Below are 22693 nucleotides of genomic sequence, written 5' to 3' on the forward strand. Positions count from 1 at the left end.
AGTCACAGACTAAAACTCAATGCCAAGAAATGCATTATAGTGCTTTTGGGGAAAACTGTTACCTAAGCCATCTATAAGACACCCCTAAGAGTTGACCTGGTGATCATGGATCTGATAAGATATGTAGACAGTAATCTGGCCTCTGACCAACATGTGGACAAGATAGTAAGAAGATCTTTCTTTGTCATCCAACTTATAAGTAAGGGCATAGCATCCAAGTCCAAAGAAGTCATAGTGTCACTTTATTCGATCCTTATCAGACCCATCATCGAGCATAATGTCCCCTTTGGCATGTACCTGACCAGATATATGCAATAGTTAGAATGCCTACAAGATATATTTACCAGGTTAATCCAGAGTATAAACACATTGTTCTATATGGATTGCCATAAAGCCAGATCTCTAAACTCTGTCTCCTACAGGTCACTGAGAGATGATCTATACATGGCATACAAAGCATCCTCAGATCCAGCTCTGTTGGACCTTTTGCATATCTGCAAAACAAACAGCATCAGAAGCATACAGATTTACATTTTTGCTTGTGACATAAAAAAGACATGTTGGCAAGACAGATATCTATCTCAAAGGATCCCCATGCTCTGGAACAGGATCCCCATGTATGTGAAACAGAGTCCATCCCTAACCCTATTTAAGCGTAACCTTGACCAATAGGTGGGAAATCGGAAATTCACCTTGAGTCTGGCCCTCATATCTCTGATAGACAGAGGCAGACAGTAATACCCAGACTAACAGCCTACCACATAACTTTTAGAAATGTCCTAACATGCCCCCCTCTAATAAACACCCATGATACATACAGACACCATTGGGTTAGATTGAATAGCTAGGCTTATAAAGGCCTTGGTGGCCATTAACCTAGTATATACCTATGAACCTGTGACCCTATTCTCATTCCAAGCACACCGGATCTTGGAGAAATAACAATTATTTCAAGACTAAGAAAAGACTGTCTCAATCTTTCTTCAAAAGGCTACAAGCTCAGAGACCATACAAAACAATATTTTTCAAACATTTTATTACTTTTTTGTTACTGTGCACACTGTACTTTTGACTTACAAATGGACATTGATAAAAAACAATGTGCATATAAGTCAAAACAGCAAAAACACTGAGGTAAGGCTCCAGGCTTCAAAGATTTATTGTTCATAAAAACAAGACACAAGCGCTTTCACCCTGTGGGCTTCTTCAGGTGTAATAAATCAAGGTACTAGCTCCTCTATTTATACTAATTAACACATACAGCTTAGAGCATTCTTAAAGGTATATTCAAGATACAAGCTCTGTATTAAACAATACTAGTAAAGTACAAAAGTCCAAAATACATAAATACAATGTAATATAAAAACATAGATGTAAGTAAAATACATGTAAAACTGTAATTAAAAACATTTTATCTGTGCAGGGGTTTATTTCTCAGAGCTGGTTTTAGAGGGATATTTTCATTCAGGCCATGACCTATAGTAGCTTTAAGTCTAATGATCCATCTGGCCTCTAAGTTTTCAGTTTTTATCTTGACATCACCTCCACGTATACTTTCAAAAACTCTACCTATAGCCCTGAAAGAAAATACATGTTGGGAATTGGTATCACTGGTATGTTTTGCTAAGGCATTGTGTGAACTGCCTTTTCTTATGTGGTACACATGTTCCCTGATTCTTTCTTTAAAAGTTCTGTCAGTTTTACCTACATAAAATTTGCTACAAATATTACATGTAGCAAGATATAGTATATGTAGGGAATCACATCGAGCATTGATATTAAAAGTAAAAACCTCTTGTGTATCTGGATGTTGAAAGGATGTGCTGGTATCTATATATGTAGGGACTTCTGATTTTTAACTCAAGCCCAAGTGCATCGAGAGGGTAATGGCAGTATACAAGAGGGCATCAATGAACTTTTATCTGCTACACCTGATTTTTTAGGCAGTCCACATTCTACGGGGCTACGTTTCCCTTTACCTACCAGAAACAGATCTGTGAGTCGAGGTCGAGGAAGGACAGAATAAGCGGAGCCGAGGGGGAGAAGCACAACCAGAAACAAACGGAAGCAAATGGACAGCTTGGTGAGTCCTTACAACATAAAAAAAGCTTTTCTCAACATGAAAAACTAGTTTTGAACTTGTCAAAGCACTATAGGTAGAGTTTTTGAAAGTATACGTAGAGGTGATGTCAAGATAAAAACTGAAAACTTAGAGGCCAGATGGATCATTAGACTTAAAGCTACTATAGGTCATAGCCTGAATGAAAATATCCCTCTAAAACCAGCTCTAAGAAATAAACCCCTGCGCAGATAAAATGTTTTTAATTACAGTTTTACATGTATTTTACTTACATCTATGTTTTTATATTTATATTGTATTTATGTATTTTGGACTTTTGTACTTTACTAGTATTGTTTAATACAGAGCTTGTATCTTGAATATACCTTTAAGAATGCTCTAAGCTGTATGTGTTAATTAGTATAAATAGAGGAGCTAGTACCTTTATTTATTACACCTGAAGAAGCCCACAGGGTGAAAGCGCTTGTGTCTTGTTTTTATGAACAATAAACCTTTGAAGCCTGGAGCCTTACCTCAATGTTTTTGCTGTTTTGACTTATATGCACATTGTTTTTCATCAATGTCCATTTGTAAGTCAAAATCTGCTTTAAAACCCGCTTTAGCATGGCTTTGCGCAATTTTGCGCATAGCACAGCATCGGGCAACGCCACTAAATTGGGTTTAAACCATTCTCGGCTCCACAAAGTCTGCTCTTCACTTTTTCCCTTAGAACTGATCTAGTTCTCATAATAAACACCCTATTCCTACTGTAAAGCCTGGCACTTGCTCACTAAAGCAATTATATAAGTCAGCACTAAAAAATTAAAAGCACTACACCCTCACAAACTCCCCTTGAGTACTTTGTTCCCCATTGGCCCTTTTTTCAATTATAAAGGAATTCCCAATACTATTCTAGCATGTCCAAAGGTCAGTTGTCAAACTCCTCTCCAGTCCAGCTGGTGAATCTGGGAATCTTGAGGCAATGTTACAACAGCCTCATGTACACAGACAACCCTCTCCTCCTCCCAACAAATTCCAACACATGTGAGAGATGCAACCATATAGCCAAACTGGAGGCTAAGCTCTCTCAACTCAGTACTGGCGTAACCAGTCAGGAGGAGAAGGAAACCACACTCACTACAATTCCAGTCTCACGTAGACCTACCACGACAGCAAACCAAACACATAAACACACAAAAACATACTCAGAGGCTCTAAATAAAAATCTGCCTAAGCAACAGAGACCTCCAAAGCAGACACCCAAGCAACCGCTACCCCAAAACAAAACACATGCAACACATAGCTCACAAAGCCAGTGTGCCGAACAGTCACAGCCCTTAAGGCTAAACAACACACCTGATACACTTGTAATAGGTGACTCTATCATCAGGCACACTGATGTCCCGCTCACCAGGCTGAACAAGGAGAAGGTCACGGTGAGCTGCCTGTCGGGCGCTAGAACCCGCCATATAACACAAGCACTCAGGTCACTCCAAGGCAAGTACAAATATGACTCAGTCATTGTCCATGCTGGTGTGAATGACCTAAGACGTACCTCCCTGGACTACATGAAAAGAGACATAGATGAGCTCTCTGAGCATGTAGCCCAGGCCGGTATGACCCTGACCTTGAGTAGCATCTTACCCTCACCAAGAATGATGCCACAATATGAAGACAAGATGATCAATTTCAACAACTGGCTTAAGTATTGGTGTCATTCAAAGGGGATCCAATGCCTGTCAGCCTGGGATGACATGCTCGACAAGCCACAATGCTTTGCTAGGGATGGCTTGCACCTGTCACCCCTGGGCTTTCGGATATTGGCAAAGGCTCTTCCCACCCCCATAGTGCCTTTTTTAGGCAAGGCTCAAAAGACAAACGAACCTCCATAGGTATCACAAGGGATAAGAAACTAAGAGTAATGCTACTCAATGCCAGAAGTCTAAACCTTAAGATGCATGCACTCGAAACTCTCCTTAGCATGGAGAACATCGATATCTGTGCAGTAATAGAAACCTGGTTCAAGGCTCCCGAGAGCACCCCAGCACTACCAGGTTATACCTCATACCATGTTTTTTGGCCCCAAAACTTGGACCGAACCACAAAAGGAGGGGGAGTATCAATATTCATCAAAGATACCCACACCTCCAGGTTGGTGGCACAGCACGAAGCATCAGAGACTATCCATGTGCAACTAACAGTGGGTAAAACTGCCTTCCAGTTTATAGCCTGCTACAGACCACCCTCCCAAACCCAGGAACCCCACTCGGCCTTCCTGAGAACACTGGAAAATATGAAGGTCTCTCCAAACACCATTATATTGGGCGACTTCAACTACCCAAACATAGACTGGGAGCATTACTCTAGCTCCAACACCCTAGCCCAAAGGTTCCTAGAATTTATAAACTCAAATGCTATGGAACAGCTTGTTACCACTCCCACAAGAGGGGAAAACATACTGGACCTGATCATCACCAACATGGAGACTCTATGCTCCAGACCAGAAGTGTATCCCTCACTGGTAAGATCAGACCATAAACTAATCTCACTAGATATTCACATCCCGACCCCAGCCCCTGCCCAGAAAACCACAGAGAAAAACTTTTCTAAAGCAAATTTCACACTCCTCAAAACCGAGGTGGAATCCTTCAAAGCCCCCGGGCCTATGGAAAATATGGCCCAGACTGCAGAATCCTTTATAAACGCATTCTATGAACACCTTCAGGAATGCATGGATCATGCAATCCCAAACAAAACCAAGACCCAATCCTCCAAAGGCAGGCATCCTGTCTGGTGGACCCCAGCCATAAACAAACTATACAATAGAAGGAGGAAGCTACTACATGATAGAGCAAAATCCCAAAAAGGGAAGGCATCTCTGATCAGTATTAGCAAAAAACTACAGGCACTCATAAAATCGTCTAAGGCCAGCTTCGAGAGAAAAATTGCACAGGACACTAAGGATAATCACAAGGCTTTCTTTAGTTATGTTAGAAACCTGGGTGGGAATTCCCAGATATGCTCAGAATTAGTCCAAAATGACAAAAAATACATCGAACCCACAGACATTGCCAACATCCTAGCTGACAGGTTCAGCGCAAACTTCTCCCCCCCTTCCCCACCAAAAGGGCAAATATGTATCCCAGCAGAGTGCTGCCCCCCTGACATCTCAGATACTCAGGTAAGAGCCGCCCTCTCCAAAGCAAAAAACACAGAATCAATGGGACCAGACGGTGTCCCGGGCTGCGTCCTACATGAACTCCAAGAAGAACTAAACCCAAACATAAAACTACTGTTCAATCTCAGCCTTACCTAAGGATATGTACCCAAAGAGTGGCGTACAGCAACAGTGGTCCCTCTCCACAAAGGTGGTGCCTCAACAGATCCTGGAAACTATCGCCCCATAAGCCTGACTAGCTTGATCTGCAAAGCTATGGAAAGGATCATCATGGACCTCATAAATAAAGATATTGGGGACCTACAGACACTGGATCCTACCCAGTTCGGCTTTGTTAAGGGTAGATCCTGCCTCTTAAACCTGGTCAATTTCTTTGAAACAGTCACCAAGGCCATTGACAAGGGGAAGGTGGTCCACAATGCCTACCTGGACCTCGCAAAAGCCTTCAGTACAATACCCCACTCGGGCATTATAGATAAGCTCACCAGCTTAAATATAAACCCCTCTGTCACTAGATGGGTTGCAAACTGGCTCAAGGACAGAACCCACATGGTTAGAATTGCTGGAGCCATGTCAGACTCCAAACCAGTTACAAGTGGCATCCCACAAGGCTCAGTCCTGGGACCTCTCTTGTTTGGTATATATTTCTCGGAGGTACAGGCCAACATGGAAGGACTGTGGCTGACCAAGTTCGCAGATGACTGCAAACTGGGCGCCATAATCGACTCTCCAGCCAACACAAGCATCCTACAAAAGGGCCTCATAGAAACAGACAACTGGTGCCAGAGCCATGGCCTCAAGCTAAATGCCAAAAAGTGTATAGTCATCCCCTTCGGCAAAAACAAAGTGCCCACAAATTACCACATAGATGGTAATCCATTAAGTACGGAAGAAGTAATTAGGGACCTGAGGACCCAAGTTGATAGCAATCTCTCATTCGACAACCACGTGGCCAAAGTGGTTAGAAAATCATTTCATATAGCCCACCTAATCATGAAGGGATTCACATCTAGATCAGGGGAGGTCATCGTGCCTCTTTACTCATCCCTCATCAGGCCCATAATTGAGTACAATGCCCCTTTTGTGATATACCTTACCAGACACCTGCAGCAACTGGAAAGACCCCAAAAGTACCTCACCAAGTGGATCAAAGGGCTCAAACAGATGCCATATGCTGCCCGGTTAAAGAAACTCCAGCTCTACTCAGTGGCATACCGCCTGCTCAGAGGCGATCTGTGCCTGATGTATAAAGCCATGTCCAACCCGGAATTAATGGACATGCTGCACCTCAGAAAATCCAAATCCCATCGAGCTATGCTCGAGACTTGAACCTCAGCACTGAAATAAATAGGACATGCTGGAGGGACAGATTCATAACCCAGAGGCTCCCTTCACTCTGGAATAAAATCCCAGTCCAGGTTAGGCAGAGTCTCTCATTGACTCTCTTCAAGAGGAATCTTGATGAGTGGATGGGAGATCATAGATTTACTCTGGGTATCACTTCTGTGTCACTGTTAGACAGATGCACAGTATACTAACCTCGAAAAAGGGCATAGCAAAATTCATTTTAAAATGGGTGGCGAAAGCTAAACACACTCTGGCTAGGCTTGTAAATGCCCTAGGGCAGATAGCCTAGTATGAACCTATGAACCTATAAAAGTACAGTGTGCACAGTAACAAAAAAATAATAAAATGTTTGAAAAATATTGTTTTTTATGGTCTCTGAGCTTGTAGCCTTTTGAAGAAAGATTGAGACAGTCTTTTCTCAGTCTTGAAATGATTCCGTTTTAACGGATTTTATTTCTTTTCTGAGGTATCTGGTTGAAGTTGGAACTTTTTTACTGTTATTAATGTGCATATAAGGTTCACTTTGTTCTTCAGAATAAAAATAAATAAAAATGAAAAAATATCAAATACTAAACAAAAATTAGTGACAAAAGTAAGCTGCGTGCTCAGGTTAGTGCTAAGCATTGTGTAAGATAGTGCCACTGAAGCTAACTGCAGCTTTTCAGCCAAGCTATATAATCGTAAACAGGCAGTGCATACTTACACATTACTTAAAAAACAGGTGAAAGGTTAGCTTACTTAAGGTGATTTTATTTCATATACTCTCTTTCGTTCACGTAATCCATAAAGGAACCCGTCATATCACCAAAATCTTCCACTACAAGACTGGATGAATCCTCACCATGGGTGTCATGATCTTGCCAGGGCACCCTTGCATGATGTGAAGGGCGTGACATCAATTTATGAGCTGGTGGGTCTTGCAAAAGAGGTACAGATAAGTCAGCAGTCTCCTTCCCTTCCTTTTCAGTATCTGACTCACTTGAAGGTGGTTGCCCCAAAACGTGGTAGAGGCTTGGGAGTCGAATGTCAAAACGAAGGCCAAACTTGGAAAATATCTTTTCATTAAGGGAGTATAGCTTGTCTGAAATGTCATTACCAAGCATGGCTGAGAATATACGTGCTATGTAACGATCCTTTGCCAATAGCATATAAAGTTTCTTTCGCTTCCATGTGATATACTGGCAATCTGTTTCTGCAGTCAGTGTGACCTAGAGCAACATAAAGAGAGAAATCGGAAGACATAATTAAAATAATTTAGCATTTTTAAAATCAAATGAGCATCTTTCTACCATTATTTGTCAAGTGTGTCAGTTTTCAGTGGTTGAAGAACTTAACATTCTTAGACAAAAACTCAAAGATATCTTTACATAAGAAAAGATTACGTAGTTAAATCATATTCAATCAGCAAACCTGATAATTTAACTCAGAAGCTGGAATTATAGATATTTCAAAGTTCCTAGTGTGTTATTGTGCTTATTATAATTATTAATAGCAACATTTTTTTTAATTATAGTTTGTTAGATGCAATGTAGGCCTTCTTTATAATTATATATAGACATTCTTTTATATTAGAAACCATGAAAAGTGCAAAAAAAATCCGAGCTACTTAACAAAACAATCATATGTATTTGCTTGGTTGGGGCGTAAAGAACTTTTCCTGTGCTTGTGGAAACTGCTGTGGCCAAAAGGGGCAGTTTCTGATATCACAGTAAATGCAAATCAGAGACATGATTAGCCACAGGGATGAAAGACTTCATTCTTGGCTAACATGGCTGTCTCTGAATAGCATGGTGATGCCAATAGTGCCAGCACTTTCTTGTGGCAATTACCACTGGTGGCCCATGTATTATGTTGGCACAGACACCTCTTCGTTCACTCACTCTCCACACACACACACACACACACACACACACACACACACACACACACACACACACACACACACACACGTGCGCGCGCACGCACTCACACATGCATGCACACAAGCACACATGCACACATGCACACATACGCACGGGAGCGCGCATACGCACACACACACACACACACACACACACACACACACACACACACACGCCCATCCTCATGCCACTCAGTTGTCTCTGATTCTACAGAACAGACCTGAGTTTGCCTCTCATAATTGAACTATCCTCGTAAATCACGCACAATTACAGTCAGCCAGTTATGCCAGAGCTTAAATCTTCTGGCTTCTTATTGTGAAATAATTACATCATGATGTAAAACCTGTTGTTGTATTCACTTTTTACATGACTTAGAGTCATATTTAAAAATTGGCCCTAGTATCTAGTGTTTCTTCCCATATTCCCATATTACAGGCTTTACATATTTGTTAGGGGAAATTGAGACATATTGCAGCCACCCAACACACACACACACACACACACACACACACACACACACACACACACACACACCCACACATACACACGCATACAAACATTTAGCATACAAAAGTCACCCCCTCACCACATCACGCTCATAGGCACAAACACCCATCCATCAATAAACACACACATCTACTATACCTACCTGCTAACTAACCACCCTATGGTAACCACAAAGACAGACAGACAGACATACACACACACACACAAACACACACACACTCACACACACACACACACGCGCACACACACACACACACACACACACACACACACACACACACACACACACACACACACACATACACACACACACGCACACACACTGTCACTCAAGCCCACAAAAATCTCTGTAGATATGCACACACACTACCAAACATGCACTATTGTACCCCCTCACCACTACGTCACCACTAAACCCCCTGACACTTACCTATAATTCGTTGTTAGCCATCTTAATTAACACAACTGGTCATGCTATTTTATTCACTAGAGTGTTTCTTTGAATCATACAGGTGCATAAATCCCTTACAGCAGGCATTTCTGGGGGAGAACACATAGCTAATTAGCAAAGGCAACTCCTCCTGGGATGCCTCATTAGCATTTAGCATGGCCTTTGAAACTACCCATCTTGGTTATTCTCTCAACTCTGTAGAATCACTGCAGAGGCCCTGTCTATAAATTAGAAGTGAAGAAAGAGTGTTAGGAGGCTAACCATAGGGTCTTGGGCATTTTAGTAATGTGTTATTTTAATATAAGAACATCAGTCAGTAATGTAAGCTGGGAAGTGGAATAAATCTAATAGTCACTGGAAGGTATGAGAGCAGTTTTGAATGGTATCAAGAGGAGTAAAGGGTTATTCCTGTCTAAAAGGTAGATGTTATACCATTTTTGTTTTGGATCTGCTTATGACATCACTTTAACAAGATGATTAAAATGCATGAGTTGTTCTTTTATGAAAACTCAATAGTTCAACAGGCTAATCTACAAACTAGCCAAGGGGCTAGTTGATATGTCACACTTTTTTATATATGGACTCTCTTAACTGGTTAAAAGTATCTAGTTAAAAGCAAAATGATTTAACAAACTAGTGCCAGCTTTGTATTACACTGCAATCTGCAGTGTTTTTCACTATCTCCAGCAAAGAAAATTCATGCCAAAAAAATGACAAAGAGCATAGTTTCTCATGGTTTTATTTTCTTCAAAATGTTTGGCATTTTTGTATTATGATATAAATGGGCCCCATTCTTAAGTTACAGCACAGACAAAATCCATTTAGTAGCTTTGAAATGGAATATACTACTTTTTATTAATAGGCAGTACACAGAGTGGAATCAAGAATCCAAATGCAGAACTACTCTTTTCAGAATTATGCTGGCAACAATTACATATGTATGCATACTCTCATAGCTTCATATATGTTTAGGCTAATGACCACTTGGACCTTTATAAACCTAGCCAAGCATCCTAAATGCATCTCACAAATTTATGTGCTGACCTTTGTAAGTCTAGCCAAGCTTTCCAAATGAATCCCGCAAGTTTTTGTATGTTAGAGGTTATTTTAAGGAGTATATGTAAGCTAGGGCAACATTTACAGGCTGCCTCTGTCCATTAGAGAAATGGGTGCTAGACCCAGGGTCTGTTTCTGATTTCCTATGCAATGGTTGAGGTTTCTCTTGAATAAGGTTAGGGAGGAGCTCTCCTTCACATAGATGGGATACCTGTTCCAGAGAAGGAGAATTATTTGAGACACATACCATTCCCTCCAGCATGTCCTCTTTATGTCACAAGCAAAGTTTAAATCCCTAACTTGAGTAATTGTGATGCTACTTGTTTTGTGAATATGCAAAATGTCCATCAGAGTGGGATTCAAGGCATAGATCACTTCTCAACAGTTTGTAAGAAACAAAGTACAGAGATAGGGTTTATGATGATTGAAAAAACTAAGGCTTTTCTCTGTTGCATACCGCCTTCTCAGAGACGATCTCTGTCTAACATACAGAGCCATGTCCAACCCAGAACTGTTGAACATGCTCCATCTTAGCAAAACAAAATCTACTCGAGCTACACGCTCTAGGGATATAAACCTCAGCACAACAATGAATAGAACATGCTGGAGAGATAGATTCCCTTCGCAAAGACTTCCCTTGTTATGGAACAAGGTCCCGATCTACATAAGACAGATCCCCTCACTATCACTCTTCAAGAGGAACCTTGATGAGTGGATGGGTAACAGAAAGTTCACACCAGGATTCATACCAACAGTTCTACTAGATAGGGGTCAGGGGTACTAGCTGCTAGATCAAGGGCCTAGGGAACTAACCAAAGGGGCGGTGAATACCGCGCAACGTGGCTGGGCTAACATATGCCTTCGGGCAGATAGCCCAGTGCCTACCTATGAACCTATGACAATCTGCACAGGACATGCTCTTTACACCCTGTATTCCTTTTGTGAGAAGCCTCTGTGGATGTTCCAGTTGTTAATGGGCTTAATTTCATGTACATACCAAAGGCGGTGTTGTACTCAATGATGGGCATCATGTGGGCTGAAAAAAGTAGAATGATGACTTCCCTGGACCTAGATGCATGTCGTTCCTTATAAGCTGAGCAACATAGAATGATTTCCTTACTACCTTAGGCACATATTTATTGAAGGACAAGGTTACTATCGACACACAACTAAATCCCTGACTCCTGGTTTTACTCTTAGGGGAGTGTTATCAATGAGGTAATTTCACACAGTGGATGACTCCCCAAATGGTGCTATTATGGATTTCTTAGCATTATGTGTTAAGGCATGGCCTTGACACCAGCTATTTGTCTGCATTAGTCCTTCCTGTAGTATATTAGTACCTTGGGGGGATTCTATTACTTTTCCTAGTTTGCAATCATCTGCAAACCTGATCAGCCAGAGGCCCATGACACTGGCCTTGACTTCTAAGAAGTAGATGTCTGAAAAAAGATCTCCACACTATGGAATAGGTCCCAATCCATGTAAAACAGAATTCATCCTTGACGCTATTCAAAGGAAACCTTGGCAACTGGATGGAAAATTCCAAATTTAACCATAGTCTGGCCCCATGTCCCATATGGAAAGAGGCTGTTACTAAAAAAATTTATTATCCTAATATCTCCTTCTACAAATCCTTCCTTACCTCCTTCCTAACATGCCCTCCCATATAGACACACATGATACTCGGGACCCAAATGGTTTGTGGTGCATAGCTAGGCCTGTGTGGGTAATATGGTCATTACCTTAGTAACAATCTATGAACATATGCTAAACAGGTGCAGACCCAGCATAGAGCCCTAAGCGGCTCCACTACTGTCCATCCTCTTTGTGGTAGTGGTCTTCCCTATACTAACTTCCTGAGAGCTATCTGAGAGCCAGCATACTATCCAATGTATAACATAGGGGTCTATGCCAATATCCATGAGTTTATTTACAATGCCTGAGTGGGGTATTGTATCAAATTCCTTAGCCAGGTCAAGGTAGACAGTATGCACTGTTCTGACTCATCCATTGCCTTGATTACCTTCTCAAAGAAGTCAATCAAGTTGAATAGGCATGAAATGCATTTAGCAAAACCAAACTGGGTTGGATCCAGACTTGAAGATTTCCTATGTCCTAATTAATCATTTTCATGATATTTTTTTACATAGCATTTGCATATGAAACTAGTCAGACTTATGGGTCTGTAGTTCTCAGGGTCAGCTGATGCCCCCTCCCCGGTGTAGAGGGATGACCATTTCAGTTCTCCATTGGCATGGCACAAAGCCTCTATGGATGCTGTGGTTAAAAAGTGATCCTGATAGGTCACCTTTCAGTCTATTTAAGAGGCATCCTTGGATATTATTGAAGCCCATTGCTGGGGTGTTTTTTGCCTTAGACAATACATCTATGGCCTGTTCCCTAGTGATAGCTGAGGGGGGGGCTTATGCTTGATTTTATTTCCTGGGGGGGGCTGGAGCTGAACTTGTAGGCCAGCAGATTTGTTATATCTTCCAGCTCCGTGTAGGTAGCTCCATTTACAATCAGTAATGCACCTGCTGGGTGCTGCCTTTGAGGTTTGGGAAAAGCCTTGTGGTTGTCCTTTGCCTTGGAGGCTATCTTTACCTCAGATTTGGCTTTAATAGACTTAATTTGCCCTTTTAGTTATTTATTTACAACCTGTTTATGTTTGGATTCCACCAGGATGGCTTGTTTATTGAGTTTGTTCTGCATTAACTTCTGGTAGGCACAGCTGTCATTGTTCATTTATTGACATGCTTGCTGGGGTTTCTGTGAACAATTCTACACAAGCAGCTGTGTTCTCAGGGTATGGGGTGGGGGGTTGAAAGTTTGACAGGTTATCACTTAGCAGTAAGAAGTTTACCTTAGAATAGTTCCTAAATGTTCCAGGGTTAGGAAGGGTCACAGAACTGATTTTTATTACAAAGGAAACAGCTTTATGGTCTGACCTCACCAGAGAGAACACTACACTACAGGGGGTATAGCATCCTCCCATGTACGTAAATACTAGGTTGAGTATATTTGCACCTTTCATGAGCGTAAAGACTATCTGGTTCAAAGTATTTATGTTTACAAAGTCCATGAATCTCTGGGCTTGTAATTTTGGGATTGTGTAAGTATCCCAGTATAGTGGAGTAGTTGAAGTTGCCCATGAAAATGGTATTGGTTTAAATGGGGAGTGCCACCAATGAGTCCAAGCACAAGCTATGCGATTCGTATGTCATACAGGATGACCTATGTCTTGCAAGAATATGATATGGGGATTTGTCTATGGAAATCTAGAGATGGAGAAACTGAAGTACTTTGTCCTGTTTGGTGAGTCTTGAGGTGCATTTGCTGTTGATATTGATTGAGACACCTCCGCTTTTGGCTCCCTGCCTACCTGTGCAGTAGCTGGCCTAAATATGTGGAAGACATTGTAGCCCTGTACTGTCAGGGTGCTCTCCATGCCTTTAAATACGTCTCAGTAACTGCACAAGTGTCCACAATCTCCATAGCCTGATAGCCTGGAGGGAGTGGAGTTTCTTGTTTAGGCTTCTGGCATTGAAGCGTAACACATTTAGATTCCCTTGGGTCAGTTTTGCAATGGTGGAAGGTCTGTCATTTTGGCATTATATTAAAAGCCACTATGGTGTAGGATAATGTTTTAGCCAATATTCAAAAGCCTAGAAGGGACAGATGCATACCATCTTTGGCAAAGCAAACATTCTGTTTGCCAAAGCCTCCCATGTCAACAAATATCATAACCCCTTGGAATGATGCCAGAAACTAAGCCAATTATTGAAGTCAGTCATCTTTTGTTCATATTGTGACATCATCCTTGCTGAAGGAAGAATACTGCTTAATACTAGGGTCATACTAGCTGGGGCACATAGTCCAAAAACTACATAATGTTTCTCTTCATGTAGTCCAGGGAGGTGCATCTCATATCACTTATGCCCACATAAATATAAGTACTTAGTTAATAATATCTCCACCCAATTAGTCATGTTTCAGTATATCTCAGTAATTCAGATGACACACAGATATATACATCTGACACTCAGTTCCATCATCTGGAAAGCAATCCTACTTCTCTGAACTAGATAAGTTATGACAGCTCACAGTGGTTCTGATTTTGGGTTGATTTAACAACCTAAGAATCTGTCTTTTTTATGACTGTAACCATCAGCCAATTTACAGTTTCTTTGCTGAACATTCAAAAGCAGTTTCATTACAAGGGGTCATAAGGAAGAATACGTTTTATCTTCAATAAAGTGTAAAGAAATCTGGCTATTAAATTTGATTCTGTATACAAGATTACTAACTTAGTAAAGTAATGACTATCAAATACAGGGTTGAGACATTCTTAACTACTTGGTACCTTTATTTTTTTTAATATTCAAGCACACTCATGAAGCCTGCTAACACCAGTTTGGAAATTAGCATCCTCCTCATAATTTAGAAATTTGACTTCAAATGACCAGCAACAATAATTGTAATTAATTTAGTTTAGTTCAACTCCAATAAATAAAAGAGAAACTATAGGAGTATCAGTACACAGTGAGGCTAATTTTCTAATGTAAACGTACACATGACAGCTTCATCCATATGTACAGAAAATAAATAACTAAAAATTAATTGTTATTGGAAGGGCAGGGCTAGCTGAAGCAATCTGGATGTCTGATCTCCATGCCCCAACCATCACAGAATTTAAAATACGGTTGTGAGACACTCTCTAGGAATCAATCAGAGCTATTAGAACAGTTTAAAAAGGCCAACACTAATGATCAGCTACTTCTGATATTCAAGTGGCTACAACTCATGGGTCTGGAAATTGAAGGTCCAGCATACCAGCAGAATAGATCATTAGAAAATGGATGATCAATTCTTAACAAAAGAGGAAAATTAGTTGCTTCACATAATGAGAGACAATTTTAAAGGAAATAAACCAGGCAAAAGACAAGCAGGCTGAAGAAATGGATGACATTAAAAATATGAGCAGGTGGTTCAATTTAAGAGTAAGGTGCAGGAAAGTATTACGGAGAGAGAGAGCGAGAGAGAGAGAGAAAGAGAGAGAGAGAGAGATCAAGCCATTTTTTTGAGAGAATGCTAGTGAAGACCTTATCATTACCAGAGTATTTAAACCCAAATGTATAGAGAGGACATCCACAGAGTGAGGCCTTATAAGAAAGGAAGATTTTCACCCGAAAAATGTGTTGATTGCCCTTATGTCAGCCAGAACCTAGGACTGAATTATACATCTAGCAGAGATTCAAATGCTATTCAATGCGGCAAATGCAGAATGCACTTTTTAGTGGACTACTCTAAACTGTTTACTATTAGTAATCTCTTTGAAACATAGAAAAGATCTTGTGGAACTAGGTTTCAAACTGACTCCCATTTACCCTACTATCCTAATTGCTGAGACAGAGGGAAGAAAAGTATTTTTTTGAAATCTGAAGTGGAAGTTAGGAACTTTATTAGTCAACTCAGACTGCAACTTACCCAATTAAATGATGATTGTATCAGAGAGGAAGACAGATGGACTGATAGGGAAATGGAGTGGGAGACAGCAAAAGCTAAAAGGCAGAAGTCAACTCTGGCCAGCAAATCCACCTCCACTTACCACTTAACATGATCCAGTAAAAAAAAATCAACCCTAACAAAGGTGAGCATGGCAACAGCCATTCAGCCACATTTAAGCTGGAGAAAAATATAGGCAGTGGCAACTGGAAGGCCTCATTCAAAGCTCTGAGTAGTCCATCTGATGATAGTGGTGTAAACAAGGAAGGAACAGAGTCAAGTCCTAGGTCAGGGATTAGATAGGATCTTAGGAGGTGAAGCTCTTTAGATTATGATTCTGACTAAAAGGACAGAATAAAACTTGGTCAGATATTTTTTTTCTGGATCATCACAGGCATGTTGGACAGAGGGAGGATTAAATAAACTTGACAAAAGTGTAATGGATAGCTGAATACATATATATTACATGTTTGTATGCATACGTGTATACATACACACACACACACACACACACACACACACACACACACACACACACACACACACACACACACACACACACACGCACACACACACACACACACACACATGTATATATATATATATGCATATATATCATACAAGCATTTACTTTACAATGAATATTAATTAGCTTTTCTTCAGTTCTGAAGGGGAGCTGCAAAGAGGAGGCTTTTCAATGGGGCAAATGCAGAATGCACTTTTTAGTGGACTACTCTAAACTGTTTACTATTAGTAATCTCATTGAAACATAGAAAAGATCTTGTAAAGACAGTGTGAATTTATTAAGCCTTTTTGAATTTTGATTTAATATTTAACCTCTCTGAAGTCAGGTGTATTAATGACTCGTTGGTTTATCAATACTAATCTTTTGAGATGTTTTCTTTTATAAAGTATGAATCTGTAGCATGATAACAGAAGGCAGGAATTTTATTATATATGTTTTGGTTTATAGGTTAACGTATATTATAGTATGTTGGCACAACTGAATTGTCACTATTTCTGTCTATCACTTTAGAATACTCTTTACTCACTTGATGAAAGGATATTAATCATGACACAACACAAAAATTCCTGTAGGTAAGCTTAATTTCCTGCACAATTAGATTTAACATAAAGATGATACTGGTGATGATCAATTCACTGGTAACTGAATTAGTGCAGGTATTCAGTAAAGTGATAGCCTCCTGAAAGTATCTGTGGTATTCTTTGTACCCAAGGATGTATATAATAGTTTTTTAATTAATTGCTGGGGGGATTTGATTTCTCCAGAGGTCCATTTCTGCTCCAATAACCACCAGAGGCATTATTGCCTGAGTGTAGGTGTGTTACCCCCTTGGCACTAATAGCCAGCTAGGAGAATGCCTTTGGAGATCTGCTGGGGGAAACTCAGCAGAGGCAGGATACTTTTACAGATCAAATGGAAGTTTGTGGTGCTATGTCAAGGCCAAGGGAGAATTTGACATTTTAGTCATGGTATGTAGGGGATAGTAAACAACCTCATTAGACATGCTAGAATCCATCAGAAATTGAGAAAAGCAGGGGTTCAAACTAGCCATATGAGGGCAGAGCTTATTAAGAGAGAAATGTGAGAGAAATATATGGAATTGTGAGGGTTTTTTTCTTTTTTCTCTTTTCTTTTTTGTTGATGTTTGCAGATGAGTGTGTTCCATTGAGTTCAGATATCTCTAGGCTGATGAAGGGGGTTTGAGACATTTTTCAAATGCTTGGTGAGGTGTTGGGTTTACAATGCAATGTGGCTAAAACTGCAGTCTTAGGAATGGGGAAGCATCATTGATCTTACTTGGGGACTTTCCCATGGTTGTCATATATAAGTATCTTGGATTGTTACTTGTAAATACTTGGAAAGAGACAGTTAGAAATAACCTGTATAAATTAAATGACAGGGTTAAAAGCATGGAGTCAGTTTTAGAGAAATGTAATACACTATCAGAGAACATACAAGTTGTCCATGCTATGGTATTCCCTTATATTAGTTATACTTTTAGAAATATTGCAGTCCCAGTTGAGCACTCCTCAGATGAGGACATGCAGGAATAATTATGTATTTGGAATGGGGAGGAGAAGGGTGGGAGTATTCTGGCATTGGTGGCTGGGGGGGGGGGTGCCTCACTTACCCACATATGTACTTGCATTTAAGTTAGCACAATTCATACAATGGGGTCAAAGAAAGGAGAAGGGAACTATGACTGGCGATGAAACAGTGTAGAGGTTTGATTGTGATATTCCTAAGGACTGGATTGTTGAATTATATGAGGAGTGTATGGTGCTGGGAGGCTTGATGTGGGGTAATGGTCCTGTAAACAGTATATGGGATCATCCACTGGTATTGAGAGATGCAACAGATCAGGTGAAAAGAAGATGGACTGGCAAAGGTCCGTGAAAATGGGAACATTTATTACATTCTCTAAATAATTTGGTCATCATTAGACAGTGTTGTCTACTCTCATTTCAGGAGGTAAACTTGAGGTGGGGCCTAGTAAAAGGGGACTGGTTAGAGTACATACAATTATGGCATATTTGGACTACATACACAGGCACAATAAAACAATCTTCCAAATTAATTTCATGGCAAAAATGGAACGGAGTTAAGAAAGGAAGGGCAAGAATTATATACAAAAACCTTTGGCAAATAAAGGCATGAGCAAAGTTAAATTTTTGAATGGGAGATAGATAGTGCAGGAAAAATTGAGTTTAAATAAGGAAGTTGTGTGAGGTCTTGCAGTGATTAAGCAGACTGCATAATTTTAAGGATCAACTGATTTATAGATGCTATCTTTTTTTATTATACAGCTATATTGAATTATTATTTGTAACATAGACAAAACTTACATTTAACAAACCATAATAAGAGGTTCACATTTTCAAACATTGTAATTCACATCTGTTGTTATATATATCATATAAGCTAAGCAACATTAACTAAATTATTCAATTTCTCCCTTCTCTTACACCTCATTCTACCTCCAAAATATGTTTATGCATGTATTGTTCCCACAATTTCCATTTTTTTCTATGTAATGTAGTCATCGCCATGGCGTTCCCCATCTGCACTCTAATAAACATGCCAATTCAAGAAGGCCATGTCCTCCAGCTTTGGAAAAAGGCCTTTATTATTCCCCTTCACAAAGGTGGTAATTATAACAATATTTCAAATTTTTGACCTATCGCCATCCTATTACCCATCTCTAAACTTCTCAAAAAATGTATCCACCTACAACTTCTGCCCAGTCTCATTGACAACCACCTACAAGCCCTACACAGCATGGATTCAGACCTGGCCATAGCACTACCACTGCTCTCCTCTCCTTCCTAGAAACTATTAATAAAGCCTGTGACTCTGCTGTATCATTTCTACCCTACTCCTAGACCTTTCATAGGCTTTCAACACCATTTCACACAACCTCCTACTAACTAAGCTCTCTGATCTAAACCTATCCCCCTCCTCTCTCAGTTGGTTTACCAGTTACCTTTATAATAGGCAACAAGCCGTAAAATGGAAAAAAAGCCACCTCTCTATTCCTTAATACCTAGACAGGTGTACCACAGGGCTCCATACTAGGTCCCCTTCTTTTCAATATTTTCATAAATGATTTCCACCATTCTATTCCTAATGCAAAACTCATCCAATATGCAAACGATTCAGCTATCATCTGTTCTGCCACTTTCTCTTATAAAACTAACCCAAGATGCCTTTAACACCACGGAACAATGGATGTTAGACAACCACTAGCACTCAACCCTTCCAAAACAAAACTAATGATATTCACCCCTTCTAAATCAACCACTATAGACAAAAACTCCTTCTCCATCACTAGCCAGAACAACACATCTCTTAAATTAGTTTGTGATGCTAAACTCCTAGGAGTTCTCATTGATGACCAACTTAAGTTCAACACCCACCTACAAAAAAATATTAAAATAAAACACCAGAAACTTGACATGCTTTATCCCCATAATTGCTATCTCACTCCCTCTACCAAGTTCATTATCTCTACCACATATCTCATCCCTTCTCTGCTACACAGTGCCCTACTCCTTAATAATCTACAGTCCACTCTTAAGACAACACTCTCCTGCTGTTACAATAAAATTGCCAAATTCACCTCAGGATACAAATCTTCTACTCATCACTGCATTGCTCTACACAGACTTCATTGGTTAGAGCTGCCAAATTGTCTCACCTGCATTCAACTCATTCAAGCTCATAAACTCATCTTCACACCCTCCCTCTGTCCCTCTTTCCTCTACCTTTAAAATGCACCTTCCAGAAAGACTATTAAGATCCAACCACTAGAACCTGATTGAATTGCATAAACCATCACACCCTCCAGGCAAAAGCCTTTTGTCCTTCACCTTAGCACCCCCCTGGAACTCCCTACCCCCACTTACCCATACCAACACAAGTCACTGTACCTTTAAAAATTACTTCACTCACATCTAAAATCTCGCGGGGAATGCTACTGTTCCCATCCCCACATAGCACCCTTGCTTCTAACCTTCCTCTCCCCACGCTTACTCTCCCACCTCACATCCCCACTAACACCAAAAGGCACCCCAAGTGCTCATTGCCCAGCTGTTTTACAGTAGGAACAAATATATTTGCAAATATCTGTAAATACTTACTTATGTTTTATAGTTCTCTTTGTGGATTCTTATATTTTAGTGTGGATTTTTATTTATTGTATCTCTAAATGCCTTGTTTTTATCTCTGTTACTGTCCTACTATGTGACTTGCCAATTTGTTGTTCATGAATATTGTCTTTATAGAGCTTTACTCACCAGGACTCCATTGAAAATGGGTTCTTTTTGGCCCAGTTGGACCATCCTGGTAAACCAACTGCAAATAATTAAATAAATACTCATACCCTTTTATAAATATCTCACTTCCTGTTCTTTTATCTCTGTTACAATGTTCACTACTTTAATTATATTCGATTTATTGATTTCCATTTTCTAGTAATTCCTTTTTTTGCAGCCACCAGAATAAAGCTTAGCAAGGCCTTAGTATGTCTTGGCAATTCAGATCATTTATCCCAGCTCAAAAAAAATGTCCTTAGTTATACTCATTTGTTCACCCAATATTTCTGACAGAGTATTCTGTAAGGAATTTTTAGAGTCTGAAACTCAAACTCTTAAAACATATATTCCCACTTATCTCTTTCTTCCCCATCACACCTCCAACATTTGCCATCTACCTGAGTAAAAAAATATTTGGAATTGGCTTGGGATATAAAAGTATCCATGCAAACACTTCCAGGCAAAAATCCAAAATCTTCCATATTTCGTTGTATATTTGGGAACCATACATATGTCCTCCCATTGTTAATTTGTGAATTGCATATCTAATCTCTCTTCCCAATCTCTTTTGACCAGGTTTGATTGATTCCTAATGTTATCATGCAATATTTATATGCTCTACTAATTATCCCTTTTTAACAGCAGCTTCTTTCATTTAGAATTCCTCTATTCCTTTTGTCACATGTCTCTTGCATTTAAATGAGACACTGTGATGGGTTCAAGTTGTTTATTGTACATAAGCACATCAGGAGCTGTAACTGGAACATATATTTAAGCTAACTGACTAACTCATTACTTCAAACACACTCACATGTGCATCTCTATTCATGCCTGCATTACTGACTACACAAAATGGCACTGAGCTTGCACATGCTCAGTAACTTATATACATGTGCTATCTAGCTACAGTGGCTGAATAGGTATAATACACACAATGATCTACACCTTTCTCTTTTTTCTACACTCTGATTTCAATCCCTGATAGGGAAGGTAATCACTAGCCTGCAGTCCACGTGTTTTTTTGGCTTTTTCCCATTCTGTTACCTTTCCTTCTCTAATTATTTGTTCCCAAATATTGGTTCCTTTGCCATCTTCCTATAGTAAATTCCAGCTTCCTTTTGTCTATTCTCTCCTTTTTCCTTTCCCATGTTAGCTTAGTTCTTAGTATACTTTCTGCAACTTTATGAATATAATATTCTGTCTGACTGTTACTATTCTCCTTAAGGATCTGCATCAAAAATCCTATAATTTACTTATTTCTCGAATGACTCCCTGCTTCTTCATTATTATGCCAGCTAAAATTGGAAACTTGATGAGGCGTCACAGTGAGAGGTGTTGGAGGTGTGGTTATGTTGATGCTGACACTGGTAACCTATATGTTGGGGGTGTCGAAAGGTAAGGGTATACTTAGAGTATTCAGAGAATAAGGTAAGGTCCATTTTTGAATTAAAAGGCTAATTTGATTGGAAATTCTGGTTATTTGGGATAGTGGCCAAAACAAGGGTAGGTAGTACAGGGACTGAGATAAGATGGGTGTTGACCTGTTATGTGGAAGAACTGGAAAGCTACACATTTTCAAATAAATCACATTGTTTATTCATTTTAGGGCTCATACTGTTATGGTTCCATCCCTGATTAATGGCAGTTAATTCTTGACTCATTTGGTACATGATATAATATAATATCATAAGGAGTTCTGAGAGGTTATATAGCATGCTTTTCGATTACTAAAAATTTAAATTATGCATTGGTAGTTTATTAATGCTGAGCTTACACATATTGTATGTAGTTATTGGGGAGTTGCATTGTTTGGAAGGAATTACTTGCTCATTGTTACCCACACTAAC

General features: G+C 39.8%; 1 protein-coding gene across 3 annotated transcripts in view; it reads right to left on the reverse strand.

Moving 5' to 3' along the window:
• Positions 1 to 22693, reverse strand: part of POPDC2 (popeye domain containing 2) — a 153604-nt gene that overhangs the window by 13696 nt on the left and 117215 nt on the right. The window contains exon 3 of one of the 3 annotated variants that reach the window (XM_044071496.1): positions 7426 to 7792. In XM_044071496.1, coding sequence (XP_043927431.1) covers positions 7426 to 7792 — 367 coding nt within the window. Of the gene's footprint in view, positions 1 to 7287; positions 7793 to 22693 lie in introns of all 3 variants that reach the window. The other 2 variants (XM_044071494.1, XM_044071495.1) reach the window with 2 other exon arrangements.

Source organism: Protopterus annectens, chromosome 5.part0 (assembly GCF_019279795.1).
Source record: "Protopterus annectens isolate FY-2018-M chromosome 5.part0, PAN1.0, whole genome shotgun sequence".
Lineage (NCBI taxonomy): Eukaryota > Metazoa > Chordata > Ceratodontiformes > Protopteridae > Protopterus > Protopterus annectens.